We start from the raw sequence: 17293 nt of genomic DNA, 5'->3' as shown, positions 1-17293 counted from the left end.
GCGTGCGATGTGGTTGGCCAAAGAGGCTGACACACACACAGGCCAAGAGCTGTGACACCAGGCTTAACGAATGGTAAGTTACCAGCAAACACGAAACCAGTGCTTATGGCCGAGTGCCAAGGTCGGTCAGCAGGTAGGGGTGGGAGGGGTTAGCCAGAACTCCAAGAGCAGGAAAGCAGGCAGCAGACGGAGAAGAGAGCTGGTGTTGAGATATGACGGGAGGGCGGGGACAGTCAGAAGCTCAGCGAACAAGAGGAGTCAGCTCCTGGAGTGTGTGCAAAACAGGGGGGTCCCTGCCGCCTGTGAATCTGACAGCATCTACCAACCAAAAAAATCAGGACATGTCTACGTGTCAGACCTCGCACTGGGTTCTAAGAGTCAGCAATATGCACGAGAGTCGGAAATAGTGGCTCTCACTCATAATCCCAGCCCTGGAGGTATTGAGGCAGGAGGATTTCCATGAGTTCAAGTCCAACCTGGGACACTGAGGGAGACTATATCAATAAAAAAAGAAAAAGCAAGAAACGCTTGTGAGGGTGGCCACAGTGCTGAGGACCATGGATCTCTATAAATTCTTGATTCTTTTTTTTTTTTTTAATATTTACTTCATTATCTACATATGTGTGTCTGTGCATATGCTTGTGGGTGGGTGGGCACCTGGAAAGGCCAGAAGAAAGCATCAGATTCCCCAGAACTGGAGTTATAAGTGGTTGTGAGCCGCCTAATATGGGTGCTGGGATCTGAACTCCCAACAGATGCTCTTCACTGAGCCATCTCTCCAGCCCAAACTCCTGATTCTTTGTATGCCCCTCCCCATTCCTCCTGTGGGAAGGTCACAGTCAAACCCAGCTGGGATCTGAACTCCTACTTCTTGACCCCAAAGTGTCCCGCCTCGCATTCCCCTCCTGGCTCCGTGGATCATGGTAGGGTAGAGCCTGTGCTTCTAGAGGACAGCTTCTAACCGCAGTGGGGCCCAAGGACAGGAGGGACACAGTGTCCTGGCTAGTTTTATACCAACTTGACACAAGCTAGGGTCACAGGAGAGGAGAAAGACTCAATTAAGACTCATAATATCGCGCTGTAGGCAAACCTGTAGGGCATTTCCTTAATTAGTGACCGATGCGGGAGGGCCCAGCCCATGATGGGTGATGCCATCCCTGGGCTGGCAGTTCTGGGTTCTATAAGAAAGCAGGCTGAGCAAGCCACGAAGAGCAAGCCAGTAAGCAGCACTCCTCCATGACCTCTGCATCAGCTCCTGCCTCCAGGTTCCTGCCCTGCTTTTAGTTCCTGTCCTGGCTTCCTTCCCTGATGGACTACTATGTGGAGTGTAAGCCAAATAAACCCTTTCCTCCTCATGGTGTTTCATCACAACTAGAGTAACCCTAACTAAGATAAAGAGCAAAGAAGGCTAATAGAGCCCTGGGCTACACACGCTGTCCAAAGTCCTACACAGACAGACAGACAGACAGACAGCAGATGTATTGGCATACTGACCACTATGCAACATCAGGAGCTTTCCTGGGGGCCGGTTGTCACGCAGAGACCATGTACCCGAGTGCCCCTTCATCCCTTAGATGGGCGCTGAAACCCAGAGACAGGACAATGGAGGCTCTGGTCCCAGGTGCCCTGGCTGCAGGCAACTGCCTCCTGTTCCTTGAGAACAGGGTCTCTTCTCCCTGCTTCCTATGGTCATGTCTCCTGTTCTGGCCCCTCCCATCTTGTCAGCAGCATCACCTGTCCCAGCCCCGGGAGGTGGGTCATGTGACCATCCTGGTGTGGGAGTGAGAAGCCAGAAGTTAAAGAACACAGCAGGGAGCAGAATGTCAGCGGCTGGCTGTATACAGCAGCCTCAGTTTCCCCTCTGGATCCCAAATGTCAAATGCTTACATCACCCTTCACGGCAGTCCTGATGAAGGATGGGTGATGATGAAGTCAGGTACCAGGGAGCTGGGAGCGTTTTTACTCCTCACCCTGAGCCTCTAGGGTCCTGGGTCCAGCCTATAGTCACCTCCATCAGGGGGTGGGAGACACTACCCCTGCTCCCATCCTCCATCAGCCAACCTTGGCCATGCGCTGCCGGCAGCTGCTGATGCTGCATTCCACTGTCCTGGTTAAGGGCCTGGCACAGGGCAGCCTGGATCACGAGGGATCCGTTATATCTCTTGGGGCCCAGAGCCCCAGGTACCTGCAGACCACAGGGCAAGCCTGCCAGCTGGGCCACTCCCTGCCACCCAGCAGCGCTTCAGATGACAGAGACAGCTGCTCCCCAAAGGTGTGGCCTGGCAGAGTCGCTGCTCCCGAGCGGCCTGGTCCTGATGGCACGTGGCTTTGTCAGTCACCACAAGGTCATTCTGAAGGCGGCAGTAGAAAGAAGGGACCAACTTCCCCATAAACTCGTCCCACCCAAGACACTTGTCCCTGACACTGTCCTGTCAGCATTCCGCACACCGGGGTCATTACTGGGAACACGTCTGCAGCTGCACTGAGGATACCCTGCTCAGCCCAGCATGCCTGAAATCCCTGCCTGGGCACAACCGCTTCCAACTCTGGTTTATCAGACAATGTGAAGCTGCCACCTACCTCTGCCGGCCCACGCTGGCACAGGCCTCCCAGCACCAAGACTCCATCCACCTACCCAGTGACAGTAAGTGGCCCGTGTGGCCCAGACAGTTATCCCAAATGAAGGAACTGGAAACCACTCTCCCAGAGCCCACCAGCAAAAGCCACATCTGTCCCCGGCATTTGTAACCAGGGAAAGAGCTGGCTCAAGACGAATGGGAAGTGGCAGAGCAGAGTCATCGTCCCCCACACACGGGGGTCTGCCATGAGGCTGAGGCTAAGGCTCTGGAGTAGGCTGCCCCCCATGAGGACACCTAAGGCAATGCCCGATACCCCAGCACACAGTAGCCACTTCATGTCCCTGGAAAAACATCAGTGTACTCTCGACTCCCACAGGAATGAGGTCAGTTGAGTCTGTCTCCAGCGAGGCCCTCTCCTCCAGGGGAGCCCAGATGACTAGGGGTACAAAGTTAGATGGCTGAGCCCTGGTGGATGGGTGCCCACTGGCCATACCCAGGGCTAGGACTGGTACAGAAGCAGGTTTCACCCTGCTATCTTGGGCCTGAAGCCACATCCAGATGTACAGATGTGCGCCGAAGGATCTGGGCCAGTGGTTCTCAACCTGCGGGTTGTGACTCCTTTGGGGTCAAATGACCCTTTCACAGGGGTCCCCTAGGACCATCAGAAAGCACAGGTATTTAAATGACAATAACAGTAGTAGATTTACAGTTATGAGGTAGCAATGAGAACACTTTTATGGCTGGGGGTGGGGTCCCCCCAACATGAGGAACTGTATTAAAGGGTCACAGCGTCAGGAAGGTTGAGAGCCACTGGTCTCGGCCCTGCTGTTCACAGAACCCCTGGACATCACATGATCAGAGAAGCGGGGGAAAATAGCATAGAACGTAACATGGGATCTTTTGGAGGGACCTGCAGCAAGGGGAATCTTAGTGTGGGAGCCTTAACCAACCAGATGTGGCCCACGAGATACCCTAGGGATGTCAAACTCCAAGCTGCCCTGGTCCCTTTGGGTCGCTGCGGCCTCTCTAGGCGTGAGGAAAGGATAAAAGCCAAGACCCCTGAGTCCCATACCCAGACGTCTGTAAAATACAGTTCCCTCTAGTCCCCAGATGGCGGGGAGCAAGTAAGCTTGAGGGTCTTCAGGTTTGGAAAGCTCACCATAAGGGGTCAGCACACCGATCACCATAAGGGGTCATCACACCGATCACCGTAAGGGGTCAGCACACCGATCACCGTAAGGGGTCAGCACACCGATCACCATAAGGGTCAGCACACTGATTCTCCTGCTGCTGTTCTGTCTGGAACAATGGTTCTCAACCTTCCTAATTCTGTGGCCCTTTAATACAGTTCCTCACGCTTGTGGTGACCCCCAACCATAAAATTATTCCGTTGCCATTTCATGACTAATTTTGCTACTGTTACGCATCATACTGTAAACACCTGATAGGCAGCCATTGTGAAAGGGCCCTTCCACCCCCAGAGGGGTCATGACCCAGAGGTTGAGAAGTGCTGATCGAGAAGCTGGTAGACAGTGGCTGACTGTAGACTCTTTCTTCTAAAGTCGGGCTGGGAAGGTAGGAGCCAGGCCTCAGGACACAGGACAGGCCTGCTGATGACTCTACTCCGGCCCTGCCTGCCCTGTTAGTACTGAAATGGCTCAGGTTCCTTAGCCTGTCCTCCACCCTGCTAAGTGGCAAAGACCCCACTGCCACGGGACATTCGTCATCCACGGCATCCCTGCGTGGCCAGAGAAGGGACGGGCGGTGTGTGGGGGCGGGTGAGCAGAGTTACCACATCAGCGGATGCCAAGGGGAGCCCCGAGAGGAACACAGTGGGCAGCATGGAGGATAAAAGGAAAGATCAGGGGCAGCCTGACACACGGCCCCTCCTCCAGCTGCACCATCCCCAACCCATGTCTCCCAGCGCATGACCCAGGCAAACCGCCTCTGTGGCTCACTCAGAGAAGGACAGGGCTTTTGTGAGTGGCACTCCTAGAGTACCGATTCCAGAAGCTGAAGCCTTCTCTACGTTCCCCACTATACATGCCCATTTGACAGAGGGAGAAAACTGAGACCCAGGTGGACAGGTGTCCTGCCTGCAGGCACTGTGAGTGCTGGGTCTAGATCCCAGGGTTCCAGGTGCTTGTGTCTTGGAGGGTAGAATCTGTGTGAGGCTGGGGACTGAGGAGAGAGGGAAGGTCCCCGGCACGGCGCTGTCACACATGCCTCATGAGCTTGTGTTACAGAGAAGCCACCGGCGACGTGCACGTAAGTTGTGGCCTGTGGGTCCTTACAGTGCAAGTTGTTCTGACCCAACTGTGTCACCCTCCAGGGGACAGACTCCCGGTGTCCTGGGCTGCAGCACTGTACGGTAAATTTAAACCAATTTATTTATTATTATTTGTATACATATGAGTGGGTGGGGGAGGGGCTCCCGAGTGCTAATCACATGGGGACGGAAGCCTGGAGGGCAACTGTGGATGGAGTGGGTTCTCTTGCACTTTCCATGCGTTAGGGTCCTGAGGACTGAACTCAGACCTGCACAGTAAACACCTTTACCTGCTGAGTCAACTCTTGGCCATGTGCGGCGAACTTCAAACCCCACCCTTCTGAGGGCAGGCTACCTACCATTCCTAGCCCCACAGCAGGCGCCCACACACCACTAGCCACAGCCTCACCTTCCTTAACACAGGACTGCCTTGGACACCGGTCCTACTGCTGTGACAGACGGGGAAACCGAGTCACAGTCACAGGGCAGAGTAGAGGTTCCTTCCACATCACCCATGTGGGTCCTACACAGGTGACGTAGGAAACAGGAAGCAAATTCCAAAACACTCTCTTCTGAGGGCAGACGTCTTGTCCTTCTCCACATCCAGCCAGGACCCAGATGTGAGGGACAAAGGGACCTGAGCCCGGGATGTGGGCTCCTCCACAGCCATGCAGACACAACCCGAGTTACCACCGCCAGGTCTGCCAGGGACTCTCCCTGCAGCACTAACCTCACCAGGGCAAGGTCCCAAGAGAGCTGAGCAGACATGAGGCCTGCAGCCTTACAAACAGGCCTGGCCTTCAGCCCTGCCCTCTTCCCCACCCTGCTTCCAGGGAAGGCTCAGTTTTTAAGACCTTTTGCCTCCACTTCCTCTTTCCCAGTAGGCTCCAATCTCCTCCAGGTTTAGCACAAGGCATCTGGAAAATTTATTCTTCTGAGCAGAAGGCTCCCACACCGGCAAGGAAACGTAGACATCCCCTTGGAAGGGGAGGGGCCCAGGGTTCAGAGAGGCCCACAGCCCAGCTGCCCAGCTGCCGCCAAGAAGAAGATGCCAGCACTGTCTGGCACCTTCCAGAAAGAGCCCCAGCTTGTATCCCGAGGGCCCGAGGCAAACGGTGATGGCCAGGGCCTCCCTGCAGAGCGGGAAGCTGGTGATGGCGGCGTGCCAAGAAGCAGGGGACAGATGTGCAGCCACCCTGACAGAGCTCTGCAGACCTGTGATGTGCTCAGATGAGAAGCACAGTGACAACTAGGCTTGGGGGGCCTGGCCAGGTGACTCTTGGCAACAGGCTGGGGTACAGGAGGTACCAAACCACAGGCTCCATTAGTCCGTGCTGCTCACGGTGCCTGAGAGAGGACACGGCGGTCTCAGGGCAGGCACCTCCCCACAGATGGGAGCAGGAGACGGGAGCCAGCCAAAGGCAACACCTGGCTGTGTGTGGGGGCGGGGGTAGAGGCAGGGGGTACCCTTCCATTGGCCAGGCAGAATAAAATGGGTGAATGACAGACATCAGAGCTCCTCTCACAGGGCCTTCCTGGGCCTCTGCCCCTGAGAAATGCAAGTGGCTGGGTGGGGTAGGATAGCACCAATGAAGAGCCATGGACCCTCCGGGGATGGCCACCTTCACAGCAGGGGGACAAGGGGACAGAGGGCAGGACAGGGTAGAAAGCAGGACAGGTTCCAGAGCAGATGCCCAGGCCCAATGCTTACCCTGCAGGAACTGGCTGAGTGACCATGGGCAAGTTACTTAACCTCTCTAGGCTCCTTTCCAACCTAGGATAGTATGGGGGGGGGGTCAGACCCTCCCCAGGAGCATTTAAAAGATAGAGTGACCACGGAGACAGGGAGCATAGCATCCTGGGAGTCAGTTCCTCGTGAGACTGTCCCCAAACTTACCTCACAACCTGGCCACCCTACCACCTGTTCTGACAGGACAGACTGGGGGCAGAGGCAGCCATTCACAGCAACAGACAAGGCATGTGGTGGTGGTGGTGGCAGGGGGAGCCATACTCTGGCTCAGCCATGGAAAAGCAGCACCATCATCACTCAGGTGTGGAAACCAAGGCTCGGAGAGGTCAAGGGCCACTACCAAGGTCACACAGCCTGCTCCACAGAATGATTCAGGCCTATCTTAAGGCAAACCTGGGGTCTTTCTCTAGTTCCTGTGGGATGGGGGTAGGGATGCCAGGCCTAGAAAGAGCAAGCTGCAGCCCTCCCTGGCCCAACCGAGCTGCTGCCCAACCTGTGCAGCAACCAGGGTGGTTTGGAGGGCAGGGCACCAAGCTCTAGAAAATCAAAGGACCGGGGGGGGGGGGGGGGGATGACTCTGCCAGCATCCCAACTAGAGGATGCCAGATACCATCTCCCTTCTATCCCTTCCCCTGACTTCTTAGACACATCATTCTTCAGACATTTTCAAGTTGATTCACTTGAGGGAGCATCTACCAGGGTTCCACAATTCCAGGAGGTTCTGGAACAGGCTCTGTCCCCACTGAGTGGGTCTCTTTGGCCCTTACAAGGCTTTCCTACTTCCCAGCTAAGTTCTCAGACAGCACACAGGAAGAAAGAAAGGCTAATTGGGAGCTCAGGGACTCTGGGGGGCAGGGGCAGCTCGGGGAGCCAGCCTGGGGACAAGGGAGAGGCTGTGCGTGCCTCTGCCTCCACTCCTGCCAGCCTAGCAGCCTGGCCCTCTGCACAGCCCCCCCCCCCACCTCTGCACTGCACCCAGTCTGGCTGATGGCCTCTCGGCTCTCAGCGCTGCAGGGAAGCAGCCTTTTGGACCTTCTGTGCCTGTCCCTCCCCAGGGATACTGCAGGCTGTGCCTGCCACCGGATCCCAGCATCTGGAACAGCGCCTGGCTCAGAGTAGGCGCTCTATAAATATTTGTGGGATACATGGGAAGAACAGGAGCGCAGAGGAAGGGCAGAGGGCAGAGGGCTCCGTTCCGGCATCCTCGGACCCTGGGAGCTGGATGACTCCTCCTTCCCGCCATCGCCCGTAGCGGAGTCTGAGACATGCCTGCCACCCCCCCACCCCCCACCCCCCACTGCAGCATAGGCTTGACTGCAGACACATCCCTGTCCCTTCCATACTTTCACTCAAGCTACCCTTCAGCACAGAGGACAAGCTCTTCCTCCCCGCAAAGGCTACCAGATCTGGTACTTTCTGTCCCCTCATCCCTAGCAGGCTCTTCCCATCCCCGGGGCTCCAGGGTTCTTCCTGTCTCTGCACTTTTTGCTACTCTGCCAGGTTCCAATGCATCTCGGGCAAACTGCCGGAGCAGGGCCCAGGGGTTAGGGGAGGTCCCGAGCTCCAGGCTGGAACCCTCAGCCACCTGCTGGCTGTGAGAGTCAGTTATGGGACTTACCTGAGTCTCAGTGTCGGGGATAAAAAGGTTCACGGGAAAAGGTGAGGGCCAAGGACAGGGCAGAAGTTCACTGGATGCTCAGCTTAGCCCCCTGGGTAGACATGGGAGGGGCCTGGGGGGGGCACGCAGACTGCTCTTACTTCCCACCCCTGCTGGCTGGGGACCCAAGTGCCTTTTGATTCCTTGGGTTCTTGTGCAGAGGTCAAGTTAGCATCAAGTAGACACTCCTCAGAGAAAACTCCATGCCCCCAGTGAGCATCAACCGCCCACGCAGCAGCAGCCCAACGAATTTCCCACAGGCACCTGGCCTGTAGCTGTAACCTTACTCAAAAATGCCCTGTGCCGTCTGCCCAAACAGAGGGGTCTCAGGAACAGCCTCAACACAGTGAGCTTGGCCTGGTGACATTCAAACGCTCCCTGATCGGTTTAATTATCAGACCATCCCTACAAACCATGTGGCCCGTATTCCCACTTCTCAGCCAAGAGAGCTGAGCCCAGCCAGGATAAGAACTTGTTGGCAGATAGCTCTGAAGCAAAGACAGGGGCAGGCCGGGACCAGGCCTGTCCTGCCCCAGAGCCAAGCTCTTCTTGCACTTCAGACCTTGTGGAGCTGTGCCTTCCAAGTCCCAGCAACAGCCTCAGCACTGGCTGTCACACACCTGTGGCTAATGAAAGGCTTGGCGTCCCATGCCAGAAGCAGGTGACTGCCATCAAAGCTTTAAAAGGCAACTCAAGAGCAAGGCCAGCTCTGGTCAGGAAAGATAAAGGCAGTGTGTGAGGCAGGGGGGTTGTGAGCCTGGGAAAGGGGACCCAGGCACAAGAGGGATCGATTGCCTCATAGGTCAGCCTCCTGTGCCCGGGCATCACACGCACGTACACATACATGCATACACCCACATGCACAATCGCAGGACCCAGATACTTTATACACAAACGCCACTCCTGAACTGGGCCCACCTACCCACCTTTGTGTCTCTCTCTGCAGGTCCCTAGCCAGTCACTGCCACACAGGCCTCTGCCCAGGACAGGACAGTCTGTTCGGTAGGAATTAGGATCCCAGCCCAAGGGCAGGACAGTGAGTGCGGCTCACAGATGCCTGCCTGTCGCTCCCTGTCTGGGGCCACCTGGCCAGCTCCTGCCCCCTTCTTACGAAGCTAGGTCCCAATGTCCCAGTGCCCTGACTGTCTCCTACCAGGCAGACAGCTGCATCCTGAGAACAGGCCCCAGGCCTCGGCCCAGCTCCACGCAGCTGACTCGCAAAGAAGACTCTAACCACTGCAAAGGTTGTCTAGGCCACCATCCCGGAGTCCCATGCGCCTGTATCCCACGCCTACACGTCTGGAATCTGTTGCCATCTGTTCCGTAAAGCCACCAGGAAGACTCAATCGAAAGGCACTTGGGTGGGAATCTTGGGAAGAGAGAGAGGCAGCCAGGAGCTAGTGAGAGGAACTTGTCACTGGGACCTCCCGGTGACCTGCGTGGCTACACTAATTACCAATGTTATCGGGCGGACAACAGCCGTGCCCCGAACTTCCTCCGTTTGATAGATCCGCGGCAAACACGCCCAGCTTCAGCCCCAGGCCTGCTGATTCCAGCAGCAGCTACTCTTCCACCCCTGCGCCCAGACCCTCTAACCTCCTGCCCCAGGCCTCCAAGGTCAGGCAAGCTAGCAAGGCAAAGAGAAGGCCTCCTGTAGGGACACGCCAGGCTGGATCAATGATAACCACCAAGGGACAGAAAACATCTCTCCTTTTGACGCCCCAGATGCTCTAGGAGATGAAAGCTACTGCTTACCTTTGTTACTCCTGCTGCTGGGGAGCTCCAGCCCATGGGTGCCTGGTTGACGAGCCCTTGACCTGCACAAACCAGGGTCCCACATTCCACGCAGGCACCAATGATCAGCTGCCTGCCGTCATCCACCAACAGGCTGTGGCTGGCTCTCAGGGTATACAGGAACAAGGGCAGCCTGGCCACCCTCACTGACTTCAGGCCCAGACACCGTTTCTTCTCTTGCTGACAGAAGAAGCACACGAACGTGTCCACCTGGTACTGCCTAGACCAGGCGCTGACAGCCTGGTGAGAGGCTCTGGCTTCGTGCTGCAGCCATTGACCCAGCAAGTCGTGATAGCAGAGCACACAGGTGGTCACCAGGCCGGTGGAGTCTGCAGGCCTGGCCCGTGGGGCGGGCGGATAGACGGTGAGGAAAGGAAAGAAGGGCTCCTTCTCGCCCAGGTGGCTAGCGGGGTTCATGCTGAGCTGGAACTCCTTGCCCGGCCCCAACTCAGCCCCGCAGATGTAACAGACGGCAGGCGGGCCTCCCTGCGCGGAAGCGGGCAGCTCGCTCAGAGTAGGGTCCGAGGCGGAGAAGGCTTGGTGGTACCTGCCCAGGAAGCCTTGCACCGAGCTGATGAGCTCACGGTTGTGCGATGCCCGGTACAGGGCCCAGACGTCCTCCAGGACGCTGAAGCATTTGGGACAGCTGCGAACCTCGCAGCGCTTGTTGGGGGGCCGAGCGTTGGGTGGGCAAGGAAGGAGGCTGAGGAAGGGGAAGTGCATGGAGCTCCCCGAGTTGCCATTGACGATGCGGGAGGGCACAGCCCGGGCATCCCGTGTACAGTCCTCCCCGCAGAGGTAGCAGGCCTCCCGCAGCAGCCCCGCGGCGGTGGCGGGCCCCTCCTCTCTGGGGAGTCTCCGGGCCTTGGAGGCCATGCCGGGGGCGTGGCTGTTCAGGGGAACCACATAGAGCCGCTGCAGGACAGGCACGTTGGCCAGCTCGAAGCTCTGCCACTGGTGCGTGAGGGACGAGAAGCAGCAGGGACACACGAGGGTGCTGCCCGCCTCGGTGATGGGCTGGGCGCCGGGCGGGGGGCTGTGCAGCCACAGGAAGGGGAAGAAGGGCGCCTGAGCGGGCGCCTCCTGCTTCTGCACGTGGATCTGCTGCTGCGAGGCCGGCGACAGCGCCGACCCACAGACGTAGCAACAGCGGGCCTGGCTGTCTGCGGGCGTCGGGGGAGGCCGCTCCAGGCCCTCGTCCCCAAGGCTCCCTGCGACGTCGCTGCCCTCGGGGGTGCCGCTGCGCTCTGGGGGTCCCACGGTCCGGCTAGAGGCGGCGCTGTCCGTGCCGTCGGGCGCTGTAGGGACAGTGGGGACAGGCCAGGGTTCCTGGACGCCCCTCAGCACGCTGGCCCGCGGCTCGGGAGCCCAGTGCGTCCCGGGCCCCGTGCGTCGGCGCCGGGCTCCCGGCTTAGTGGTGTCGTGAGCATCCTCGGGCTCGGGCTCCGGCTCGGGCTCCGGCTCCGGTAGCGCGTCGGCGTCCGACAGCTCCGACAGCTCCGAGTCGCGCGCGTCCTCGGCGTTCCACTCGCGGGCCCCACGCCGGCCGCCCGCGCTCGCGTCGCACTGGTGCGGCCGCTTGAGCCAGTACACGCGCTTGTCCACGGGCGTGCGCGCGCGCTCGAAGGCGGCCCACTGCTCGGCCAGGAAGCAGCGGCACACGGCGCACACCAGCACGCAGCCATCGGCAGCGCTCAGCCCGCGCGCACCGGGCGCCGGCTCCTGCTGCTGCAGGAACGGGAAGAAGGGCTGCGCGGGGCCCGCCGGCCTCACCGGCAGCTTCAGCTCCTTGCCGCGCGCGATGCCGCCGCCGCAGATGAAGCACGACAGGGCCGCGCCCGCCGCTGCCATGAGCCGCTGCTTGCGGGAGAGCGGCGCCGCCCGGCCGCTCATGGCCCGGCCGCCGCGCCCGCCTCCGCGCTCCCCGCGGCTGCCGCTGCTCCGGCCGCGCGCCCCGAGGCCCCGCGCCCAACTCGCAAAGTTTGGCGGGCGGCGGCGCGCACGCGGCCCGGGGCGCACGGAGGGTCGCTGCGGCGGTGTCCGGGGTTGCCGAGTCCCCGGCGGGCTGCGGTGCGGGCCCAGGCGGCGCCGGAGAGCGCGCCCGGAACGTGGCGGTGGCGGCGGTGGCGACGAGCCCCGGGCGGCTGCGGCGGCCGCATGTGCGAGCTCCGGCGCCGGCCCGAGCGTCGGGTCATTTAATTGGGGAGGAGGGAGGCGGGGCGGCGCGGGGCGGAGGGCGCGGGAGGGAGGCGGAGGCGGGGAAGCCCTCCCTCGCGCCGCCCTGCTGCCCGCCTCCACCCCGGCTCCTCCTCCCTCTCCCCCCTTCCTCGGACTCCGACTCCTCCTTCTCCTAATCCTCCTCTCCCTACCCTCCTCCCCTGCCTCCTCCTCCTCCTCCTCCTAACCTCCTCCCCTTACCTCCTCTCCAGCCCTCCTCCCCTGACTCATCCTCTCCTCTTGATCCTCCTCCTTCCTCCTCCCCTGACCTCTTCTCTCCCCAACCCCCGCACCCCGCCCCCGTCCTCCTCCCTCCCCACCCTCTCTCACCCCCCCTGTGTCCCAAACTATGGCACAATAGCGCTCAGCTCCTCTGTCTATTCTGTGTCCAGCAGGAGCCCGCGGTGATTCATTGCTCCAATTAGGGGCTCTGCAGCCCGTGGCTCGGGCTGTCTGAAGGGTCTCCTTTGGGACCCACGAAACCATCAGCCGCTGCCGCTGATCTTTAAGGAAAGGTCAAGCCGGACGCATTAGAGCCAGGTGAGGACCGATGGGTACCAAGGGAGGCTTGGGAAGGGCACCCCCACCCCGGCCTCCAAAGCTGGGGGGGGGGCTGGCCCTTCAGTAGCCCGGGGTTGGGGTCACCTTTCTGAGCCCAGTGCCCTAGTTTTAGAGACAGAGGGAAGAGGACTTGTCTTCTGCATCACCCTGGAGACAGAGTCCTCACAGCCTACCCCCACTCCGACTGGCCAGGGGCCACCGGGTCACCCTAGGGGTAGGAGTAGGAAGGATACTGTGTGTCCTGGGACTAAGAACTCAACCTCTCTGTACCCTTTTCCTTCTTGTTGAAGTGTTACAGCAGAGATCGCAGATACCCACGACTTAACCTATTGGATGCAGATACATTGTAGCAGTTTAACACAGAGACAGACCTGCAGGCCAAGTTCAGCACTGTTTCATGCTTCTTAGCCACTTCCCCCAAGAAGCAAGTGTGGGATGACTGTCCCTCATTTTATGACTCAAAAGAAGAGGCCAGGCAGAATTCAGACCCAGGCAGCAGGGTTCTGCATGGAGTATGCAGCCTCCTCAGGCAGACATCTGGCCTGTCACCCAGAAGCTGCTGGAGACTGTCCTTGGCGCCTCCCAAGCACACAGTCGCGTATACATGTCTCTCTCTGTGTCTCTGTCTCTGTCTCTGTCTCTCTCTCTCTCTCTCTCTCTCACACACACACACACACACACACACACACACACATACAGATGGTGCCCTTTGGTTCAGGCTGGGCCACCAAGCAATCCCAAACCCTTCTGGGCCTCAAGTCTCCCATCTGTAACAGGGCCCCCTGAAGCTTCAGAACCGTGAGCCTCTACTTCCCAGCGGCTTCCAGCTGTCTACCCTGCTAGCTGTCTACCCTCCTGTCCCCAGGGCCCCCACTTGGTGAGCTGACATGTAAATAAAGGCCCCTGTACCCTGTGTAAATGGGCAGGAGAAAGGCCTCTTGGGAGTCCCTGACATTCCAGGGCTCCAGGATCAACCAGATGGGATGTCAACACGACAGAGCATGGGACTCTTCCTTCCCTGGCCCAGAAAAGTGCTGGCTCAGCAAACTGTCTTGCAGAATTGGGGGGGGGGGTGCAATCCCCTGACTGCAGGCAGTGTGCATACCTTGCTGGAGGCGAGGCCAATGGATGGGAGCTCCCTCATGAAGGAACCCTTTCTGTTCTACCCAAGGAAGGCCTGGGGGTCTCACCACATAGGAAGGAGGAGCCTGGGGAAGCTGTTTCTGCCCAAGCACAGCAGGTTTCCTGGAGGTGAAGGCCCCTCAGCCCATCTCCAGAGCCCTTCAGGCTCATCTGGAGGGACTCAGCTGGAGTTGCCCATGTGCCTTCCCATCTGTTCATCATTCATTTTATTTCCTTTGCCATCTTCTGCTTCCCACATCCTTTGATCTCCCAAGAGCCAGTTCCTCCAGGTCCATCCTGCACACTAAAGAGCCAGGACCGGCTCCATTCCTGGATCCAAAGCCCCAAACCCCATTCCGCCAGCTGTGTGTACCTCAGACAGAGGCAGACCTCTTTTAACTATACCAACCTCAGTCTTCTGCTATGTGCAATGGGCACATGCTCCCTCCACAGTGGGCCAAATGAGAGCCCGGCACAGAAGGCTGACACGATGGGAGGATGTATGTGTGTGCATGTTATCATGTGTGTGCTACTACACACATGTGCTGTGTATATAGACGTGTGTGTGAACAAGTACAGACATACATGTGTGTGTGGGTATTGTACATACATTTGTGTGTGAATGCATAGTTATATACACATGCATATGTGTTTGTGTGCACAAGTCCAGGAATACATGTGTGTGCTTCTGTGGGTGAAGTGGGTGGGGTGGAGGGGTGGGCAGATTTCTGTTTCTCTCAATGGGTGAATGACTCAGGAAATCCCCTGGCACAGATCAGAGGAGGAAGACAGGTGACGCTGCTGAGTCATCTGGGGGTGGGTGACATGGGGGTGGAGCCACAGCACAGCCAGACACATCAGACAGACGTCACAGCAACAGTTACCAGCCTTGCTGGGAGGGTGGAGGCTGAGGGGGCTCCTGACCCTCTGGGTCTTTGTTTCTCCATCAGGAAAGCAGAGCTAACAAAAGGATACATTTTTTTTTTTTTTAGGTTTGGGAAAAGCAGAACCTAGGCAATGCTGACAGACCAGGCTCTCCAGAGACCAAGGCAAGAGGCTCTCAAGTTCAAGGCCAGCCTGGGCTACACAGTAAGACCCTGTCTCAAAGGCAAAGAGTAGAGGGACCCCAGCAACCCCACCCCCATGTGGAGCACAGCAGTGGTGGTGTCCCAGCATGCTGGGCAAGTGCTGAGCACAAGCCTGGGCCTTGCAGGGGCCAGTTTCTGAATCTCCACAGGGCCCGTGCCATGTCATTGCACCCCGGCTGTCTGATGAGAAGACTGAGGTTCAGAATAAGGAGAAATCAGCCAATAGAAAGAGCAGGTTGAGTGGGAAGACGTACCCCCATCTCACACACACACACACACCCCTTAGAAAGATGTTAAGAGTGATTCACCCTAAGTGTTCTTCTTTCGTGTGTCCCCAACTATGCATCTAAGAAAACTAAAGTTCTCACAGGCTCTGGCCTGGACACAAAGCCAGCTCTGTGGTGCCAGATGCTCAGACACCAAAATGCCTTAGTATCTACTTCATGTTCCAAAGCCATTCCAGCGCCCAGCCTGGCCGTTCACTTGTGCAAAGCTCAAACTGGATCGAGCCATCCACACATGCCTCTCAAGAGTCATAGCATCGTTCCAGGCCAGCCTGGTCTACAAAGTGAGTTCCAGGACGGCTAGGGCTGTTACACAGAGAAACCCTGTCTCAAAAAACAAGAGAGAGAGAGAGAGAGAGAGAGAGAGAGAGAGAGAGAGAGAGAGAGAGAGAGAGAGAGAGAATCTAGACTGAGGGTATCCAGCAGAGTCATCCCCCTGCCTGCGGCTGTGGAAGGGCCATGTGCCTTCCATACCTGTCACTATTCAAGGCATGGGCAATATTGCAGCTCCCAGTAGCCCCAACTCAGGGCAGGGAACTCACAGCCCACAGGTTCCATGGAGACATGCAGCAAAGGTACAGAGCATCTGGGCACAGCTCACATTTCTGGCTGCCTGTGGGGCATCTCCCAGCTTCCCCCTAGCTCTCTCCAGCTCCCGGTACCACACAGTACTATGTCTGTTTCCGGCTGTGTCTCCCAAGGGGATGAGCCCCGGCTGGCCTGCCTTGCACTGTCCTAGTTTCACAGGGCCCAATCAATGTTGGGACCAGGGATGCAGGACTCCAAACCTCATGATGCCTTCTGTTCTAGAATCATCAGGCCATCTGGCAGGATGGTACCTCCTATAATCCCAGCACCCTGGAGATGGATGGGAAGTTCAAGGCCAGCCTGAGCTGCAAAGTGAAACCTTGTCTCAAAAAATAAAACCTCGGAAGGAGGCAGGTAAGATCAAAATGCATTTTATACAGGCATGGAATTCTCAAAGAATAAAAATATTAAAAATAAGCCTGGTGGTGGTGGTACATGCCTTTAATCCCCTCACTGGGGAGGCAGAGGCTGCCAGATCTCTGAGTTTGAGGCCAGTCTGGTCTGAAGAGCAAGTCTCCAGTTCCAGGACAGCCAGAGCTACACAGATAAACAGTGTCTTGAGAAGCCAAATATATAATAAATTAAAACAAATAAAAAAATCCCACCAGCATCACCCTGCTCCTCTGCAGTCATCGGCTGCTCGATATATCCATCATTCCGAGCCTGAAATCAAATTCCAGCTATCCCAAGGCTCCCAGCTTCTCCCAGGCTGCAGCTTTGACATCCTTCTTACTCTTCCTTGCACCACTTCTCTCTTCCTCTGTGTGCGCTCCTCCAGCATCCTTCCCAGGACCCAGTCCCTGTTCATCTGCTTCTACAGAGGCAGCTTGGGCCCTGTGTTTGCCCTCCAGCTAGCTGGGGACCAAAAGAGGAAAACTGATCTTTGGCTGCCCTTCCTTTTCTTGCTCTCCCCCCTCCCCTCTCTTCCCCTCCGCTCCCCTCCTCTCCCTACCCACCCCCCCTTCCCTTCCCTTTCTTTTCCATCTGGATAGAGCAAGCACTTCACTACTTTCCACAGAAAGAGCTTCAAACATGGCAGGATACTGGCAAAAATACATCCTCCTCAGAGGGAAAGAATGTTACTATGGACAATAAAAAATAAAACAATCCCTGGGTGGCTGACTGGGGCCAGTCATACCCATTAGCATTTGACAGCTGGGCCTGGTGGCTGGAGAAGTGTTGCCTCTGCTTTAGATGAAGGGAATCGGGTCCCCAGAGCAGGGACTTGTTCAGAGATGCAATTCCTGAGACCAGGGTGAGACTGGTGAAATTTTGTTGCATTTTAGAGATTACATTTATGTATATATACATATGTACATATATACATAGATGTGCACACGCATAATATATACATATATACACAGTGTGTGTGTGTGTGTGTGTG

The 17293-nt window shown here is 57.4% G+C and overlaps 1 protein-coding gene and 1 long non-coding RNA gene across 4 annotated transcripts in view; one reads left to right on the top strand and one right to left on the bottom strand.

The window, feature by feature from the left end:
- Nucleotides 1–11841, bottom strand: part of Gse1 (Gse1 coiled-coil protein) — a 357639-nt gene extending 345798 nt beyond the window's left edge. The window contains exon 1 of one of the 3 annotated variants that reach the window (XM_016008431.3): nt 10011–11841. In XM_016008431.3, the coding sequence (XP_015863917.1) occupies nt 10011–10925 (915 nt within the window). In that variant the 5' untranslated portion in view covers nt 10926–11841. The remainder of the gene's footprint in view (nt 1–10010) is intronic. The other 2 variants (XM_016008430.3, XM_016008433.3) reach the window with 2 other exon arrangements.
- A 588-nt stretch (nt 11842–12429) lies between these two features.
- LOC107402848 (uncharacterized) lies at nt 12430–16791 on the top strand. The gene is made up of 3 exons (XR_006072259.2): nt 12430–12806; nt 14942–15038; nt 16132–16791. It is a non-coding gene; the product is annotated as an uncharacterized LOC107402848 (long non-coding RNA).
- The last annotated feature ends 502 nt before the right edge of the window (nt 16792–17293 follow it).

Source organism: Peromyscus maniculatus, chromosome 5 (genome assembly GCF_049852395.1).
Source record: "Peromyscus maniculatus bairdii isolate BWxNUB_F1_BW_parent chromosome 5, HU_Pman_BW_mat_3.1, whole genome shotgun sequence".
NCBI classification, from domain to species: Eukaryota; Metazoa; Chordata; class Mammalia; order Rodentia; family Cricetidae; genus Peromyscus; species Peromyscus maniculatus.
The sequence above is the reverse complement of the archived record's forward strand: the minus strand, read 5'-3'. Positions and strand labels throughout refer to the sequence as shown.